We start from the raw sequence: 19199 nt of genomic DNA on the forward strand, positions 1-19199 counted from the left end.
GCATTAAAAGCCCTTTAAAAAATGTTTTCCTGCAGAGAAATGTATTTTGCTACATTTTATTTCCACATTAACTTGTTTGAATACTGATTTATTGGTCTTTTGCATGTTTCAGTATTGAAAAAGGAACATGAAATATCTTTTTCTCAATTTGTAATGGCAACCTAATCCAGCTGATGTATAATATGCATTTCAGCACTGAGAACTTCATTAAAATAAAGAAAAACTTCCACATACCAGCAATTAAGATGTTTTGCTCTGGTACACAGCAAAGCTACCATTATGGCAGGATTCGTTTGAGAATTTCTTGCTGAATAGTAATATTAATCTTTAACCTTCTCAAAGATTTAATTTCAGTTGGGTTCTGGATAAAGGTTTAAACATACATAGGAAATAATTGTGCACAAAGCTATTGCCTGACAGAGTACTAATCTGAGACTTTGAAAACACTAGCTTTTCTGTTTAATTAACACAATTAATGAATATATATCCTGTGGCTAGAAATAAGATCTGAATTTAAAACCTTTATAGACTGATGAAGTTGCAGTCACTTTGTGAATGCCTGCCTCAGAATTTAAAGTTATTACACCCGTTTTAGCATTTACCAACTGTTCATCTCATGTGAGATGGTCCTAGTTAAGGTCCTAGATTGGTCACACACATAAACTGTAGTATTGAATGAATCTGTATTTAAATTAGATCAATCTAAATTTTGAAATCTAGCTTCCATTTTTCCCTCAATTTTTAGTTTTAGCTGCCAAGCTACAGAAAATATAGTAATTCAGAAGAAACTGATTTGTGTTAGGAAGGGTCAATTCTGGCAACTGATAGAGGCAATGCTGCAGTAGCTCCATGCCCTAGAACCAGCCAGTGGCAAGCAGGTATTCCTGGTAGACTTCATGCATACAGTACAAATGTATACACTGTGTGTACATGTGGGTATATATATATTATATATAATATATCATATATCATATTATATATAATATAATATATATATATATTACTAACTACACAGTTGACAAACATATTCAGTACTCTCATGAGCTTGGACAGGCTTCCTCATGTTTCACCTCTGGCTGTTCCAAGTGAAGGTCTTTTAGAGGCAAAAGTATGGAGACATATGTACACTGTGGTTTCCTCCAGTCTCCCAGTAGCTGCCCCTGAATCCCAGTGTCCCCAGTTGCTGGTGTCTAGGCATAAGAGTCCAAGGGCACAGCCCCATTCCAGCTGCTGGTTCTCAGACCTATGCATAAGCACATGTGCACACACATACGCACAGGGCTGAGCAGGACTCTTTTGGTCCCCAGGTAGCCAGGCCCCCATGGTCTCACCCTTGAACACATGCAGATCTAAGTGTTTTGACCCTAGAGACCCCCAAACCCCACAGTCTCTCTCAGACACATTCCTCCTGGCTCCTGAGCCAGTTCACCTGCTCACTGTCTCATCCAGATGCATCTTTACAAGCACTCACACACTCACTCGCAAACCCACACCTGCTCCAGGGCACCATGGGCTTGTGGGCTCTGACCCAGGTCCCGTTCCCATTGCTGGCATACAGATACCTGTGCATAATGAGCAGAGTCCCCTCACCCAGCAAAAGAGTTAGAAATGGGAGTTTAATTACAAGACAGGACAGACTGTGTGCTGAGCAGACACAGGGCATGACCAGACAAGCATAACCATGAGCAAAATCTTTGCACGACTAGCCCTTGATATCCCCTCACTCCTCTATTTTCCAATTCATTTTCCTCCCCAGATGATCTAAATCCTTTCTTTCCCACTTTCATTCGTCCCCTAAAAATCCCATAGTAAATCATGTGCAATGCCAAAATGTTCCTCCCTTGCACCCTATAATGACGGTGACTCCCAGTTTGATTTGAAAGATGTCTGGGAAAACTGCTCTTGTTGACCCATTGTGATGGGTCTCATGCTGGGATGCTGAGGCTAAGGGTCTCCTGGGACAGCTGTGGCAGAGTCCTTGGCAGGGTGTCCCTTCCTCTGAGTCCTTAACTTGGGTTCCTGCCTGTCCTGGGCTTGTGGAGATGGGCTTGTGATGGGTTGATGGCTCCTGGTGGGCCTGAAGGAGCTAGGATAGAGTGTTGTTTGGGCTCCCCTGTCTGCTATCCCCACTTTCTGCTCATTTGTGTATGCAGTGATGAGTTGTTTGTTTGTTTGTTTCTTTCTTTCTTTCTTATTTGTTGTGTTTTGTTTTTTTTTTTTTTTTTAGCATATAACTTTACCATAACTAAATATTAAACTTATTTATTATCTCCTGAAATGACACATTTTTGTCTGGGTTTTGCAAGAGCATCATGAATAAAATCACACTGGTCTCATTTCACATTAGCCTGGGACCGTCTTGAATACATCTAAATATTTGTAGTGTTGGAGCTTTGCAGCATCAGTTCGTCCTGACATTGAAGGGTGGCAGATAACAGCAAACAGGGCCTGACAGCAAGCAGGCAGGTGTTCTCTAACAGCTCTTTGTCCTCTCCTTGCCTTCTGGGGGAGTATTTCAGTTTTGCCAACAAAGATGGTGGCTTGCCATTGTGAATAAATCTTCAGCAGTAACTAAGTTAAAAAGAACTTGGTACCTTCTGATTTCATTAGTTCCTCATAAAGTGCCTTTTAATGTTGTTGTGGGGTTTACTTAATAATTAATGTTTAAAGGATGCTTGAAGTAGCCAATTGTTATTTAAAACAGTCCTCAGAAAGTAGTGCTTGTGCAGCTCTGGCCATTTGACATTTCTGTTCTTGATTGAAGTTAATTTGGGAAGTAACAATTTTATTGGGCAATACCATGCTTAGAAGAAAGCTTAAGGGTATACTACTTGAGAAGAGATTAAAGGCACAGGGTAGAATGAGGCTGGTCTTTGGCTGGGCTGGAGCAGACCTGCAGGCCCTCGATGGCAGGCAGGGAAATACTGGGGGCTTACACAGGAGCTGGGGGGGGGAAACGTAAAGGTAGAATATGGAAATGCAAAAGAAAAGGAAAAAAAAAAGGGGGGGGGGGGGGGTGGATGGGAGGAGGGAGGGAGAGGAGGAGGGAGGAGGAGGAGGAATTAAGCCTGCAACTTCCTATTTATCTCTCACACCTACGTCCTACTCTGCCACCTCATTTGATGTGCGTGAGTTGCTGCTTCCTTGCAGTCACCCATGAGAGCACTCAGCCAGTGCTTCTCTCTGCCCTTGTCCCTACTGTCAGGCAGGGAGGTGTGATGGCACATGTAGTGGTTTTACTCAGGTGAGCAGCCAAGCTCCACCACAGCCAGTTTCTCACTCTCCCAAAGCGAAAGGGGGAGAAAATATGATGCAAAGGGCTCAAGGTTTTAGATATGGACAGAGAGGTTGCTCAACAATTATTGTGACAGGCAAAACGGACTTTGAGCAGGGAGATAGTAAAAAGTATTGCCTACTACTAACAAACAAGAGAAGTAAGAAACAAAAGAAACCAAAAACACCTCCCCCCGCTTCCACCCTCTTCCACTTCCTCCCCCCTGAGCAGTACAGGGGAATGGGGTAATGGGGGCTGCGGTCAGTCTATAGCACTTCTCCACTGGTCCCTCCCACTCACTCTCTGTGCAGGCTCCGTGTGGATCCCACGGGATGCCATCCTTCCCCAACTGAGCCTGCGGGGGCTGCCCACAGGCAGCAGCTCTTCAAGAACTGCTCCCACACGGCTCTGTACCATGGGATCCATCCCCCAGGAGCAAACTACTCCAGCACAGGTCCCCCACATGTAGGCAGCAGCTCCCCCCAGGCCCCCTGCTCCTGCGTGGGCTCCTCTCCACAGGCTGCAGCTCCAGCATGGGAGGTTTTCCATGGGCCACAGCCTCCTCCAGGCCACATCCACCTGCTCCACTGGGGGCTCCTCCACGGGCTGCAGCGTGGAGATCTGCTCCATGTGGGACCCATGGGCTGCAGGGGGACAGCCTGCTCCACCAGGGGCCTCTCCACAGGCCACCAGAGAACCTCTGCTCCAGCTCCTGGAGCACCTCCTGCCCTCTTGCTGCGCTGACTTTGGGGTCTGCAGGGCTGGTTCTTCTAGCTCCTGTTCAACCACAGTTTTTTGTTTGTTTGTTTGTTTGTTTGTTTCCCCTTCTTAAATCTCCTTTCACAGAGGCACAAACAACATCGCTTATTGACTAGGCTCTGGCCAGCAGCAGGCCCCTTATCTAGCCTGGGGCAGCTTCTGGATTCTTTTCACAGAAGGACCCCTATGGCCCCCATATGGCTACCAAAACCTTGCCACGTAAACCCACTACAGTGTGACAGGCCGCAGGGCTGTGTGACAGCAGAGCAGGCTAGTGACATGCCCCACAGCCCAGCTACTGCAATCCCCTTCATGCTGTGGTGTGTTTAGCAGGGAATTGTCTGCAAAGCAAGTCAGGGGCATGAAGATGTCATGAAGAGACATCTTCATGATGCATCCACACCTCTGGAGAAAGCAAAGAGAGCAGACTGAGTAGCAGTCTACTTTTTTTTTTTTTTTTTTTGAATATAACAATGCTGGACAATAAGTAAACAATGATAATTTTTTTTTTCAGTCTGCACATTTTCAGGTTGCAGCAACTTAGCTCATGGGCTTTATTCAGGAAAAAAATAAAGTTTACCTAAAATCTAAACAAGATACTCAAATTATTTTTCACTATGATTTCAAAACACATTGTGGCAAATTGGACCATGAATTAGTATCAGCAATAATTAAATTCTGTAGCAACTTGTAGTTTGAGAGGAAATATATTTGAGAGGAAATGGTTTGTCCATGTTTTCAATACTACAAGAAGTTCTGGTCTCCCTGTCTCATGAAAGGTGTAATAAAACTGGAAAAGGTTCAGGGAAAGGTGATAAAATGGCTGTAGTACAAAGCACAGCAAAATAAAATAGAACTTTTTAATGTGGAAAAAAAAAAAAAAAGGATCTGTCAAAGGTCAATAAGATGGTAAGTGGCATAGAAAGCATCAATAAGAGTCAGAGTCAACCATACATTCTCTTTTCATACAAGTGCTATTGGGGCATCAAACGAACCTAACACAGTAGCTACTGAACAAACATAAAGAAGGGTTTTTAATGTTTTAGAATTCCTCATACAATACAGTAAAGGTCATAGAAGTTAACGTGGAGGATTACTGGACAAGATTGTGGAAAAGAAATCTACCAAGGACTGTTAAACACAAAGGTAAGGAATGTGTTCCTCTTCTTGGATGTGTTCATCCCTGAAATACGGATCTTGATGGTGAGGAGAGTTCTTCCTAGGAACTTCCTTTGGTTTGCTGTTGGAGAAAAACTACTGATCTAACTAAGCCTTTGATCTGGTCTAGCACAGCTGTTTTCATTTTCTTGTTACGCTTGTTTATAATACTGTTAATCATATTAGGATCTAGTGTTAATCAATGGGGAAGAAAGGCGCATTTTGAAATGTTCTTAGAATTAGTGAGAAAGTTTTTTTAAGAATTTCAGATATCAAAATCTTTTATTTGCCTCAATAATAATCACTGCATTCTTCTGTACCTGTGGAATGAGAAGCCTACTCATAAGTCACAAGAATAAATGTGACACAGTTTCCCATAGGATCCTACTGGACAAAATGTCCTGCATACAATTTAACAGAAACATCATACGATGGGTGAACAATTGGCTGACAGGCAGGGCTCAAAGGGTTGTGGTAAATGGGGCCACATCTGGCTGGCGGACAGTCACTAGTGGGTTCCCTCAAGGCTCCATTTTAGGGCCAGTCCTCTTCAATGTTTTTATAAATGATTTGGATGCAGGACTAGAAGGTGTTCTGAGAAAATTTCCCAACGACACCAAACTTGGAGGAGTTGTGGACTCTGTTTAGGGTGGAAAGGCCTTGCAGAGAGATCTGGACAGATTGGAGAGCTGGGCGATCACCAACCGCATGAAGTTTAACAAAGGCAAGTGCCGTGTCCTGCACCTGGCATGGGGCAACCCTGGCTATATGTACAGACTGGGCGATGAGACGCTGGAGAGCAGCCCCGCATAGAGGGATCTGGGGGTTGTGGTCGACTGCAAGTTGAATATGAACCAGCTGCCAGTGTGCCCTGGCAGCCAGGACGGCCAACCATATCCTGGGATGCATCAAGCACAGCATTGCTGATCAGTCAAGGGAGGTGATTGTCCTGCTCTACTCTGCGCTGGTGTGGCCTCACCTCGAGTACTGTGTGAAGTTCTGAGCACCACAGTACAAGAAGGACATTAAACTGTTGGAGAGTGTCCAGAGGAGGGTGACAAAGATGGTGATGTGCCTAGAGGGGAAGACATCTGAGGAGCAGCTGAGGTCCCTTGGCCTGTTCAGCTTGGAGAAGAGGAGGCTGAAGGGGGACCTCATTGCGGTCAACAACTTCCTTGCAAGGGGGTGTGGAGAGGCAGGTGACCTATTCTCTGTAAACACCAGTGATAGGATCAGCGGGAAAGGTGTTAAGCTGAGGCAGGGGAAGTTTAGGCTGGACATCAGGAAGAGGTTCTTCACTGAGAGAGTGGTTGCACACTGGAACAGGCTCCCCAGGGATGTAGTCACTGCACCAAGCCTGTCTGAATTTAAGAAGCGATTGGACTGTGCACTTAGTCACATGGTCTAAACTTTTGGGAAGACCTGTGTGGTGCCAGGAGTTGGACTTGATGATCCCTATGGGTCCCTTCCAACTCAGGATATTCTATGATTCTACGACTTCATTTTCATTACTGTGACTGTTCAAAATATCTTAGGGTCTTATTTATGACTTTATTATAACTATCTATAGTGTGTTTTATATTTTGTTTGTTCAAAATAGGTGTATCTTGAAAAATTGCTCTACAAATGTGTATAGATATGTACATGTATGCATATAAATATACACCTGTAATAAGTGTGTCAGTCTTCCACAGAATACGTGATGTACCGTAAGAAAAGAAGTGGCTTTCTTTTTGTTTGTTCATTGTAGAAAAATTTTGCAATAGGCCTTACCACTTGAAAAATGAATCTGGACTTCTGTAGATCTAATTATTAGATACTAGTAAAATGAGATGTGATAAATATAATTATGATAAATGTAAAGGTCCAAGAAAATAAAAGACCAATTTTAGAAGATATTTATAATGTTTGCACTTTGCAATTTGTTCTAAGTATCATGGCGAAGTGTTATTAAATTCTACTAGTGATTCTACCACTATTTACCTTCAGCACTTAAGGCAAATTAAGTTTTCCTCATGTATTTTAACATATGGGTAACAACTGAGAAAGGTTGTGCCTGAACAGGTGCAAATAGTCCTGCTTAGAACCTTTGTAAGGTAACATTTAGGTTGAAATCAATGTTAATAAATTTCAACTACAAGCCGAGAGCTTTAGTTTTCTTATATTACCCTTTTCATATCATAAAGTTAAAATAGCTGTCCTGAAATATCTTCTTACAGACAACATATGACAGAAAATTAATGCTAATAGCATAGTTTGCATTCATATAAACAATAATTTGGTGTCATGCTAATAAAATCTTGGCAGCCTAATACACCTTTAATATTAAAGTAATTCATTGTACTGATAATCTCCTCAATCAATGACTCGACATCTTGTGAAAAATGGCCACATATATATTTTTTAAGCCACGTTTTTGACACAGAGGCCAGAACTAAGTGAAAATTCACTAAGTGAATTGCATGGGTAGATTCTTTTTAGGGTGTATTTAGGAATATTCAGCCTACATTTTCTGTTGTGCTTATGCTCAGCCCAGCAGACCTGTTAAAACTCTGGTAATATGAATATTCTTTTAAGATTTTCTTGTCAGTATGCTCAATTTCTTTAATTTCTCTTTTTCATTGTTTCTGAATTCCCTGGAATTTGTTGACACTTTCTGCTATTAAGGCACCCATAAGAAACAAAGTGTTTGTAATTAATCTCATCAGTGTCCTATTACTGGTCTGTGGTGTCTCTGCAGTCAGAAATTGCATTTTTTGTGTGGTATTTCATTGCCAACTCACGTCTAATTTGCTGCCACCTGTCACTTGTAAGTCTCTTCATTCTTCTTCTCCAAGTATATCCTCCTACTGAATCTGTCTTTTGGATTCTAAGTGATTTAATGTTGCATTTACTCTTCAGCAGAGGTGTAACATTTGACAGTTCTAAAGGCTATAGACTTACATTTATTGACAAAATAGGTATTATACAGATAGCAGATCGTTTTTTCCCCAGTACCACTCTGTAAAAATGCTTCATGTTTAAACAAGGCAGGGACCTAAAATGATGCCAGTTTTCTGGAGCTGCACATCTCTTACAGTCTCCTTGACTGTTGTTCACTTCTGTTTTGTTTTTAATGAAAAATAAATACGTATATATTATACACACACATATATATATTATACAAATTTATAATAATAGTAATAATAATTTATAATATATATATATTATACATATTTATTTACATATGAATGTGTAAAAGTAAGAGCAAACCTAAATAACACTTCACAACAATCACTTTCTTTTATGGTTCTCTTTTGCCTTGTGCTGCTTGATTGCAAAGTGAATAGGCAGTATGTTTATGAATAGTTTCAAAGCTAGAGGGATACAGAGAGAGGAGAACAAAAGCAAATTGGAGGAAGAAAGGGCTCTGGGTGCTAAGGAATGATTAAGTTAAACACGGGTGAAATTTTGGCTGCCTCATTTATCATTAGCTTGTTTATTTTCCAGAGAATAATGTACAGTAACCTGAATCCATAGTAAGTAGGAAAAAAAAAAAACACAACACAACACAAAACAAAAACCAACCAACCAAACAAAACAAACAAACAAACAAACAAACAAAAAAAAAACCACCAGCTTTTGGAATAAAACTAAAATGTGGAAAGATTTCAGTATAACTATAGAATTCAAATCCACTGATTCAGAATTCAAATTAATATATCCAGAGAGTACACTGCTCTTTCTCCATACACTCTTCCTTCTCTAGTTCCTTTTCAGTAATGTAGGCAAGAGGGTTTTTTTGTTTGGTTGATTGTTTTTTGTTTGTTTGTTTTGTTTTGTTTTTGTTTTTCAACCTAAACAGGACCAAAATAACCATGGTGGTGGCAAAATATGGGCTTATCAGAGTTGTTAAAATATGTTGAGGAATAGAACCTGGACAGCTGAGTGGGGCTTCTGAGGAGCAATGTGTGTGGAGCATGCGATGGAGAGGAACAATCACTGATGGTTGAAAAAATTATGCGAGTAGGCACTTCTGTAAGGAGGCGGCAGAACCCGGGCCATTTTAGGGGTGGAAAGACTCATTTGCTAATCTCAGCAATTTTTCTGTTTTACCTTAAGCAAGCTGTGTTTCCTTAGAGGAAACAAAATGTTTCCTTAGAGGCTTGGGAGGGGAATTTGTCTGTCCAGAAGGCCGAAATGTAGTTAACATCATATTACATTATTCATACACAAGTATTAGAGATTTCCACTCCTAAAAGTGGTTCTGTCTTTGATAAATTTTAGGCAAATTTCTAACTTGCAGTTGATAGCTCTCCTCTTTCAAATCAGCCCTTTCACACCAGGGTGGTAGAAAAGAAGCATGGCTTATACATACTTGATTTACAGAAATGAATTTATGGATGTTGGTGACATGAAGTAGCTCATTAGTGCAGTAGAGTGGTGGGCTGTCACTTTAATATTACTTTTTTTTTATTTTCGGAAAATTATTTCTGTAGTAATTAAGTTATTTAAAATTGCTCCCTGACATTTGTATGACATTTCTGTTGTGGTTGTAGGAAGAGGAATACAATGCCGAGAATCTACAAGGATGCTGACAAATTACAGTGTACCATACATAACTGAAAGTTTCATGCTGTGTTGTTGTAATATTGTAATACATTTGTTCTTCAGGAATGTTTAGTAATATCTTTTATTATTATTATTATTATTTTAATTATTAAAGCAAGGTGGATTGATCGGTAGATACACTAGAGCAGATTTTTACTTTAAAGATCTGCCAAATCCCTACAGCCTTTTTATCTATTCATTAGAGTTTTTTATGCTTGAATTTAGTAGAAAATGATTACCTATTAGTTCTTTAGTTTTAATAGCAAATCCCTTTTATTAAATCCATTCTATTAAAATTTGGAAACCTCCCACAAGCATTTGAAAGCACTGCTCTGAAAGATTCGGTCTCAGAGACCTACTACTGTGAAGTTAAAAATAAAATTGCAGCCTGAAATACTTTTCTGGTTTAGGTATAACAATAAATGCTTGGATTATACTTGTTCTGAAGTGCTTAAAATGCATGTAATAAACCAAGCATTACAGTGCACAGAATGTCCTTAAACTTTTCTCTCTTCAAATCTTTCATTAATGCTTCTCTCCAGCTCAGAGCCAGTACAGCTACTGTGTGTGGGATTAACAAAATCAAGTAGGAAATTAGCAAGAGTGTGCACTGTAAATCAAGGTTTCTTGCTGAGGACTTCTTGTTAATGAGCTACCATACTCGCACAAGGTTTGTAGGATGTACAAACCAGACAGAAATACCTGCTGAGTAAATCCATAGGGTTATTATTTTAGAATCTTTACAAAAATTAACACTTTCCTGATCACAATACACACAGCACTAGAGATGTTACACCACATAAATTTGGCTGTTTTCGAAGTACAACAATATTATTGTTGTTTGCAACAGCATGCATAATAAATGTGTGTCTACATTTTGCTCTCAGTGTTGAAAGCATGTTTCAGAACAGAAGAAACTCTTATACTTTAGTGTTTATATAAAAACTTTGTAAATGGCATTCACCAAAAAAACTTTGAACACTCTCTAGCATTAAAACTATCAAACCATTGAATTTATGGTATCAAGATTAATACTTAAATTTCCAATTTGGATGAGTAAGAGTTGTGTAGTTAATACTACATAACCTGTAATAACGATTCATTGCATGAAAAGATGGTAAATATCTCAGAAAATCTCACAAAAGGGTTTTGAATCCAGAGAGAAGAATGCTCTAATTGTGATCTTACAATGTGTTTGTAAAAAAATATTATAGCATTAAGCTTCCATGTAGTTGCTCATGTAAGAATATGCACTGGGGGAGGGAAAACACTAAAATAAATATTTTGCTTTTTTCTTTTTCAGGTCAGAACTGTGGAGGTTTAGTACAGGGACCGAATGGTACTATAGAAAGCCCTGGATTTCCTCATGGTTATCCAAATTACGCCAACTGCACATGGATCATTATCACAGGAGAGCGTAACAGGATACAATTGTCATTTCATACTTTTGCCCTCGAAGAAGATTTTGATATACTGTCAATTTATGATGGACAACCACAGCAAGGCAATTTAAAAGTGAGGTAAAGTACTTTTTTCCTTTCTGCATTTGTTTCTGTCTCTTTCTTTCTCTCTCTCTCTTGTGAATATATGTTCTGATGACATAACTATGTTGTGTTTCTATAGTTCTTGCACAGCCAAAGAGCAATTCCCCAGAATCTCACAGCAAATAAGAAAATCCCAGTTTCAGATCTTTATGGCCCTAGCTTTTTTATCATTATCATCAGGTTTCATTCAAATTTGCACAGTTCAAGATTGGTTTTAGTAAAGTCACTGAGCACAGGAAAATTCTACATTGCAGCATCATATTTTTATTTTTCTGTCCCATGATGGAATCCAGATTTGGGCTTGGGACCTTCTCCTGAAGGCGCTCATTCTTTGAAAGAGGTCCTATTGAGATCACACTTTAATACTGTGCCTATGCTGTTTGAATCAGAAGGTAGATATGATTCTGGTGCTAAAAGTGTCCCATTGACAATGATGTCTCATTGAATGCGGCAGAGACAAAGTGGGAGGCAGTACAGAAATCTCTGATAGGCAGTCTCATTAGTGAGAGTTAGGAAACCTCAGGTGACTATTGCCTGCCTTACAGATATTGAGGAGTTGAGCTGTAAATTTTTGATTTTGCCAAAACTGAAACTCTTTTGTGTCTACATGCAGCAAGGTAGACACAAAAGGCGGTAGACACCGCCTCTTCTCTCAAGCACCAAGTGATTAGACAAGAGGAAATGACCTTAAGTTGTGCCAGGGGAGGTTAGGTTGGATACTAGGAAAAATTTCTTTACTTTAAAGGTTGTGAAGTATTGGAACAGGCTACCCAGGGAAGTAGGTGAGTCACCTGGAGGTCTTTGTGTAGATATAGAGCTTAGTCACATGGTTTAATGATGGACTTGGCAGTGCTATGTTAAAGGTTGGACTAGATGATCTTAGGTCTTTTCCAACCTGAATGATTCTATGATACAATTGTTTATACATTTTTTAAACAATTAGGCACCTTTAAAGGTCAGAAGTGATGGTGTCTTATGTGTCGTAGTACCACTGAGATTAGAAAGATGCTTTAATGATGCTTTTGAACTTGAAGCTTTTCAAGAACACAACTTCAAATTTTGTTGCATTAATTTAATTGGAGCTTTGTTTTGGGTTCCTCAACCCAAAACTGCTGGATCTAGACAGCAGTGCTGAAAAGCCAGCATTGCTGTCTGTGCTGCTCTGTCTTTTTCTGTTCAGGCATGAGATTTATGAAGTACTGTAAAACATTGCTGTCAGTTCTGTTGTCTGATTGCTCTTTTACATGCTGCTGATTTATATTATACTGCTAAAACAAATATGGGAATATTACCGATGTGTTCCGCATTTTAGTGTGTATTATCATGTATTTCTGACAAAAACAATGTTCTGATTGATTGATTGTTGACAATTCAAAAAGTTTTGAAATTTGCGGAAGATAGTATTCAGCTATCAATTCTTTAGTTGTATAGTATGTGTTCTTTATTTACTGATTATTTATATGATTAGAACTTGCATCATCTTCATACAAGGAATACTTTTTTTTGGGGGGGGGCAAATGCTTTTATTATCAATAGCTAACACACCTACTTGTTTGGCACTAATCTGTTAGTAGAAAATTGTTTAAAGGAAGACCACCAGATGTTCTGTGGATATGAAAGTAGAAGACAGAAATGCTTAAGTATGATCTTGATCCCGCTGTAATTATGTTTGCCATGGATTTCAGTAAAACAAGGATTTCATTTCCAGCTTCCAGCTATGAAGCTGATATTTGACTTACCCTTGCCTGTATTTGCCAATTACTTTGCTTTACAAATGGTGTTAAAAGGAAGTAAAATAAAATAAAATAAAATAAAATAAAATAAAATAAAATAAAATAAAATAAAATAAAATAATAAATCAAATAAAATAAATAAAGCATCTGTTGGCTTCATAGAACACAAGTTAAAAAAGCAGAATTTGAATGACAGGTTTCTACTGACATTACATACTTAAGTCACATACTCTGTGACTTAAATTTCCCTCAGCTTTGTTGCACAAAGCACATTCACAGGCGTACCCTTCCACAATTGCACATTTCAAGACAATTCACTGAACAGATATTGGAAAATTATAGTCTTCTTTTTTTAACTGACAACATTCAAGTGCAAGAGAGGACCTTGGAACTTTTGTTTCAGGGTATGCATATTATTATTATGGTTTTGTACAGATCAAAATAATCTGCTAGATTTTGGATAATTATATTTCTTTAGCCATCTTACAAAAAGTGGAGGTTTTCCTTAAAAATAGCTGTGTAATTATATAGCTTTCACAAATTATAATAATTGCATAAAATCATCACAGATTTTGTATTACCTTTTTTAGCTGCTAAAGCAAAATTGGATAAAATAAAATAGTAAATTCATCTAGGTTACTGTACTGCCTGAAGGACCTTTTTGCATGCACCAGGATTTCACTAAATATTGATTGTTTAAACCAAGAAAATAGAACCACATTTAAAATATGTTGAAATGATAAGGTGGAGGAATAATTTGTTTTAAGCTATTAGTGTGGAGGAAGAAAAGAGAAGTAGTTGTAAGATGTGCATGAACTTAATGTGCTATTTCATTGTTAAAGTATATACTGATTTAAGGAGATTATAGATAGTAGGATCATAGGTTATATAAGATACGTTATGAGGAAATAGAGAAATAAGATAGAATAGGTAGAATGATTTAAACAACACATAAAATACTAAAAATGCTATTTTGCATCTTCCTATGTTCTAGATAAAACCCAACTAGATCGGTTATGATAAGGCTTTGTAGGGTACTGTAATCAATTGTATAAACAAATATGAAGTTAGATAATTAATTTCACCATATGTTATTACTGAAACAGATGTCTCAGTCTTACATCATTGGAAAACAAACAAACAAACAACATATAGTAAAATTTAAGTTGAAGAAAGACTTCAAAATACAACCAAATTCTAATTAAGATGGAGAAAGATGGAAAAGTGTTCTTTGCATTTTAAATTGCAAAGGAGTTGCCATTTGTTATATGCAGTTAACCAGCAACAGGCAGAATCTGTGTGGATGAAACTCTTGTGGCACAGTAAGATACTGCACAGTTGTAGTCCTTTTGACTTGTTTCACTAAGAATTGGATTCAGCAATCCATTGCAGCTCACATACTTTCAAGTGTTTTCCTTCTTGTACCTGCCAGGTACAATAGTAAAATGTAGTGTTTTTAGATAGAAATAAGACATGTATCAATGGGGCATAGGGACACAGTGCAGCTCTGAAGAGGCTCCACTTACATGTGGAAGTAAACAGACAATATTGACCTATTTACTTTTGTACTGTTGGTAGATACATTCTCTTCCACAAGCAAGTGAATTCAAAACATTCATTTCAACAGCTTTTTAGATTTCAAAAGTCATTTTAGGGCTATTTGTACTACATATTGATCTTCTACAGCTAATGCTAATCTAAGTCTTGCTTTTCCTATGCTCTTCCTACATGCAAAATTCCTGTGCAAAATTCAGTGAAGCACTACGGGACTGGACAAAGAGATGTGCCTATATCAGAACCTCTGCCACTGAAGGGATGACACAGGGTGTGAGGGAACTGTAACCCTGAATGACAAATGCTGCAAACATGGTGAACAGTGATGTTACATGTGCAGTTACCTCATCTCAGATTATGGCATGAGACCACTTTTTTTTTTTTTTTTTTTTTTCTTCTATTTAAAGTAGAGGTAAATACTGCAATCACTCTGTTAAGTTAATTCTTTTGGAATCACACACCCAATTTGCTTTGTGATTTGTGAATCACACACCCTGTTATTTACAGGAAATCTGTGGAATATTCTCTGGAACCATCCTTTACAATTGATCGATTAAATCTTTCAGGTTGTCCAGAAAAACTCTTAAAAATGAATTCAAAAGATTTTTTTTTCTCACTCAGAAAAGCTGCTAATCAAATTACGCTGATGGGAAAACACAAATGTACAGACATGAATTTTTGGTTTGTATATATTCACAGCTGTTAGTAATTTTAGATGTACATGATATATATTCTTTGGGATAGGATTTTAAAATGTGTCTTTGTCTTCGTGATTTTTGGGGTCTTCTAAGCATTATTATTTTTTTTTTCTAGGTAATGATATACTAGGTGCTGCTTGGTTTTGCTCACATTAGCTGAAATAAACACTTTTGTTTTAATGAAGCAGTAATGTAAAAGATGGAAATTGATAAGGGAGCATGTAATAAAAACTTACCAAAAAATCTGACAGGCATATATACAATGTATGCTAAATATATGTTCTTCCTGCTTTATTGAATCATTTAGAAATAATAGGAATTGAATATGAATTCTGAACACTATTCACTTTTTCCTGTCTCCTGCAAGCAATAAACCATAATTAAATTCTGTATTTCATAATTCAAGCCTGGAGATTAAAAAAAAAACATGAGGGTCAAAGTTTGGGCTCCTGTTTATCCTGTTTATTATTAAACTTTTTTTTTTTTAAATTTATCTTAATAAATCAAGATTTGTCATGTATCCAACACATTTAATAAATCAAGGTGCTTTATTTATTTATTTATTTGTTTGTTAAAGGGCTTCCATCTTCCTTCTCTCCAGGATCAAGAGAACAGTAAACAATGAAGTGTTTACTGATTGACTTTTCTACAGAACTGCTGACACTGCAGCACCTAGAGCTTTGTACAGTTTACCATTCCTTGTGTTTCTTTTTTTTTTTGTCCTTCAAATTTATTTTTTTTCTGTATATTTCCTCTATATTTCTGTTTCATTCAAGTTGATTTCTTCTCTGTTTATGTGTGTGTGTGAGAGAGATGGTGATTTTCTGAAGAATACAGTATAGGAAAGAGGATGGTATCCATATATCCACAGTATAGAGTGGATATGTCCAAGAATACAGCACAAAGTAACAGATTTCTTACTAAGAAATTTCTTACTAAGTTCCTGCCAGTAAAGATGACTGTCAATGACTGTCTTTCCATTTTTTGTTTCATCATATTTTGCTTGCTTTTTTTTTGTTTGTTTGTTTGTTTGTTTGTTTTTTCAGGTTTTATAGTATTAGGAAGAGGGAATCAGATATAGTAGAAAACTAAAATGTGATTTGTTTTTTGTCATAGAATCATAGAAAATCCTGAATTGGAAGGGACGCATCAAGTCCAGTTCCTGGCTCCATGCAGGACAACATAAAAATTAAACCATATGTTTAATCATTTAAATGATGACAGATACTTTCCCCCAACATCATGAAGTGGAAAGAAAGATAATTTATTTGGGCAGTGCTGACAGGCTCAATCTCATATATGGCAATTTTTATCACAGATGGATAAAAGACAAAAATCCCATTCCCCAAATTTTTATCTTCCCAATTCAAAATGTTAAGCCTATTAGTTTTGTTGGCAAGCCTACATACTTTACAGTTTTAATGAAAAAAATATTAAATACAAAGTCAAATAAGCAGTTTGTTCACTAACGAACTACCAAGAATTATAGACCACATTAAGTACATGTGGCTGATACTAAAGGATGGTCAGCTATAAAAAAATATAATACTTTTTTTTTTCCCCAAACCATGGAGTATTGTTTTCTTTCACATAAGAAAATCCATTTCACATTTAACGAACTACTGTTAATTGAGGAAGAAAAAGTATTCAGTTCATTTAACAAGTCAGAGCAATTCATGAATTTATACTGCAAAATTCCGCATCAGATGGAGAAAATTCTTCATCATGCATTGCAATGTGATGTTTAATCATGTGTAATAATCTGTAATGTTTAAGTAAGTATTTTTTTCTTTAAAAAATGAATGGGATGCTCACCGTAAGGAAGATGTAGTTATGCTAAATTTTCTTGTCCTCTTTAGAGGCAGATATCTTTGACATCTTTATTTATTTATTTATTTATTTTATTTGAACTGGTCATAGTACATATTCAGATAATTTACAGGTGTTCCTTGCCTCTTCCATATTTCTCAAACTGGAGCTGTGTAAGTGACAGCAGTGATTTTGTGCATTTATTTGTAAAGTTTCACCACAATATTAGTTGGAGGGGAAGAGTTTGGATGTAACTTTGTCAAATATTAATTTCTGTAGGTTTAGATACTTTAGCATGCAGATAATCTTACTGTTTTATGGCAATAATCAAACTTGATTTAAGGGGATAATTAAAATTTTGTATATAAACACCTTTCTAATAACATAAAGAAATGTTACTCAGCATATTTAAAGACACCTCACAGCCTACTGAGAAAAATAGGTTATTCTTTATGAATAGTTTTTAGGTGTTTCACGTGACAGCATTTTAAAGTAAATCTTTGATTTCAGATAAGAGGGACAAATTTGCCTCCCTTGTTATTTGTCATTGCATATGAATATATTAAAAATAATTAATTATTCATTTTGAAATAATCATATTTATGATCATACTAGGCCAAACAACTATAAATTCCCTGGTTTTATATTTGAAGTTGTTTTATGGAACAGAACGCCTTGGGTATCCATTATCCAGTGTTTAAGCAACAAATTCACAAAAAATTGCAAGCTGCCACTGTGCAACTATAACACTGGTCAGCTATAAGAAATCTGTCTAATGATCTGTCTGGTATGATGTCTTACTGATGTGTACAGGGAACACACATATTGGAGAATGTTTTATGGAAAGTTACTTTGGTTCTCTCAGAGAGATCAGTCTGGAATCTGCAGAAGTACAAATAGTTTCAGCATTTTGTGAACACTGCTCAGTACACAATTTGATGTTTCTTTTATATTTCTGAAGCTCCTAAAAACACAATTTGTCAAAGTAACAACATACATAGTAACAACAACATGCTTTTAGGCACTTAGACACACTTACAGAATAAATATCTGTAAGATGTAGCATTAATTGTGTTCTCGAAAATACTTAGAAACAGGATACTAAAATCTATTAAGACAGATGAATACAGTTTGGAGAATTACAAATCTTAAAACTTAGATGCACCTTTAAAAGTCTTCAGTGTAGCTTGGTGATACAAGTGACATCAGAAATTTCAATCAATTTTCTGACTAAATGGCACATAACAGTAACTCGATTGTTGTTTGTGTAAAGAATTTTTAATTTAAAATACATTACTTTTGAGAGTGGAGGCAATTGCTTACCTTTTCTTTTCACATAATCATATATTACACATGAAGTATACATGACACAGTTCTTTAACAGCCTTCCTGCATTTCCCACCATGTTCAAAGACTCCTAGATGACACCAGTTGAATTGACAGAATTATGTGCAGAAGCCTTGTTGATCAGCATCCCTAAATTCTGCTGATCCTAAATATCCAGTGACTGTTACAACAGTTCTTGGTCAAAGATCTGTCTGTTCTTATTCTGACTGCAAGCTAATAATTAAATTACAGTCTTTAGAGATTTTGCAGCTGGCCTCCTCACTGAGAAAAAAGTCCACTTGTCAAAATCTGGTCCCTTTTGAGAATTGTTACGATTCATACAAATCACAGGATTTTTCAGAGTTTCTAAATAACCGTGAGAGGTAACATTTTGATTCATATATAACCCATACTGTATGAAGAAATTTTGACTGCCTCTTTTAGAGAGGAAAAACATCCTTTATCTATTAAGTTGGTGGCAAATTAAAGCTAGAAATAAATAAATAAATAAATAAATAAATAAATATTAAAAAAAAAAAAAAAGTTTTACGAAGTTTTACTCAGTAACTTATTTGTCATATGTTTGATGAATGTAGTTAAACTGTGAATCATGTTCTCAGCTGTCATCTGGTAATTACCTGCCTGTCTTAACAGAGTCTTGTGATTATTGTCTGTATTATTATAGTCTGTTTTAGGGTAAGAGATCCGCCCTGTGCTGGACCAGGATGTAGTGATGATAAGGGTAGTTACAGTA

General features: G+C 37.1%; 1 protein-coding gene across 2 annotated transcripts in view; it reads left to right on the top strand.

The window, feature by feature from the left end:
- Positions 1-19199, top strand: part of CSMD1 (CUB and Sushi multiple domains 1) — a 1153949-nt gene that overhangs the window by 210075 nt on the left and 924675 nt on the right. For both annotated transcript variants that reach the window (XM_068678424.1, XM_068678425.1), the window contains exon 2: positions 11085-11301. In XM_068678424.1, the coding sequence (XP_068534525.1) occupies positions 11085-11301 (217 nt within the window). The remainder of the gene's footprint in view (positions 1-11084; positions 11302-19199) is intronic.

Source organism: Anas acuta, chromosome 3, assembly GCF_963932015.1.
Source record: "Anas acuta chromosome 3, bAnaAcu1.1, whole genome shotgun sequence".
NCBI lineage: Eukaryota > Metazoa > Chordata > Aves > Anseriformes > Anatidae > Anas > Anas acuta.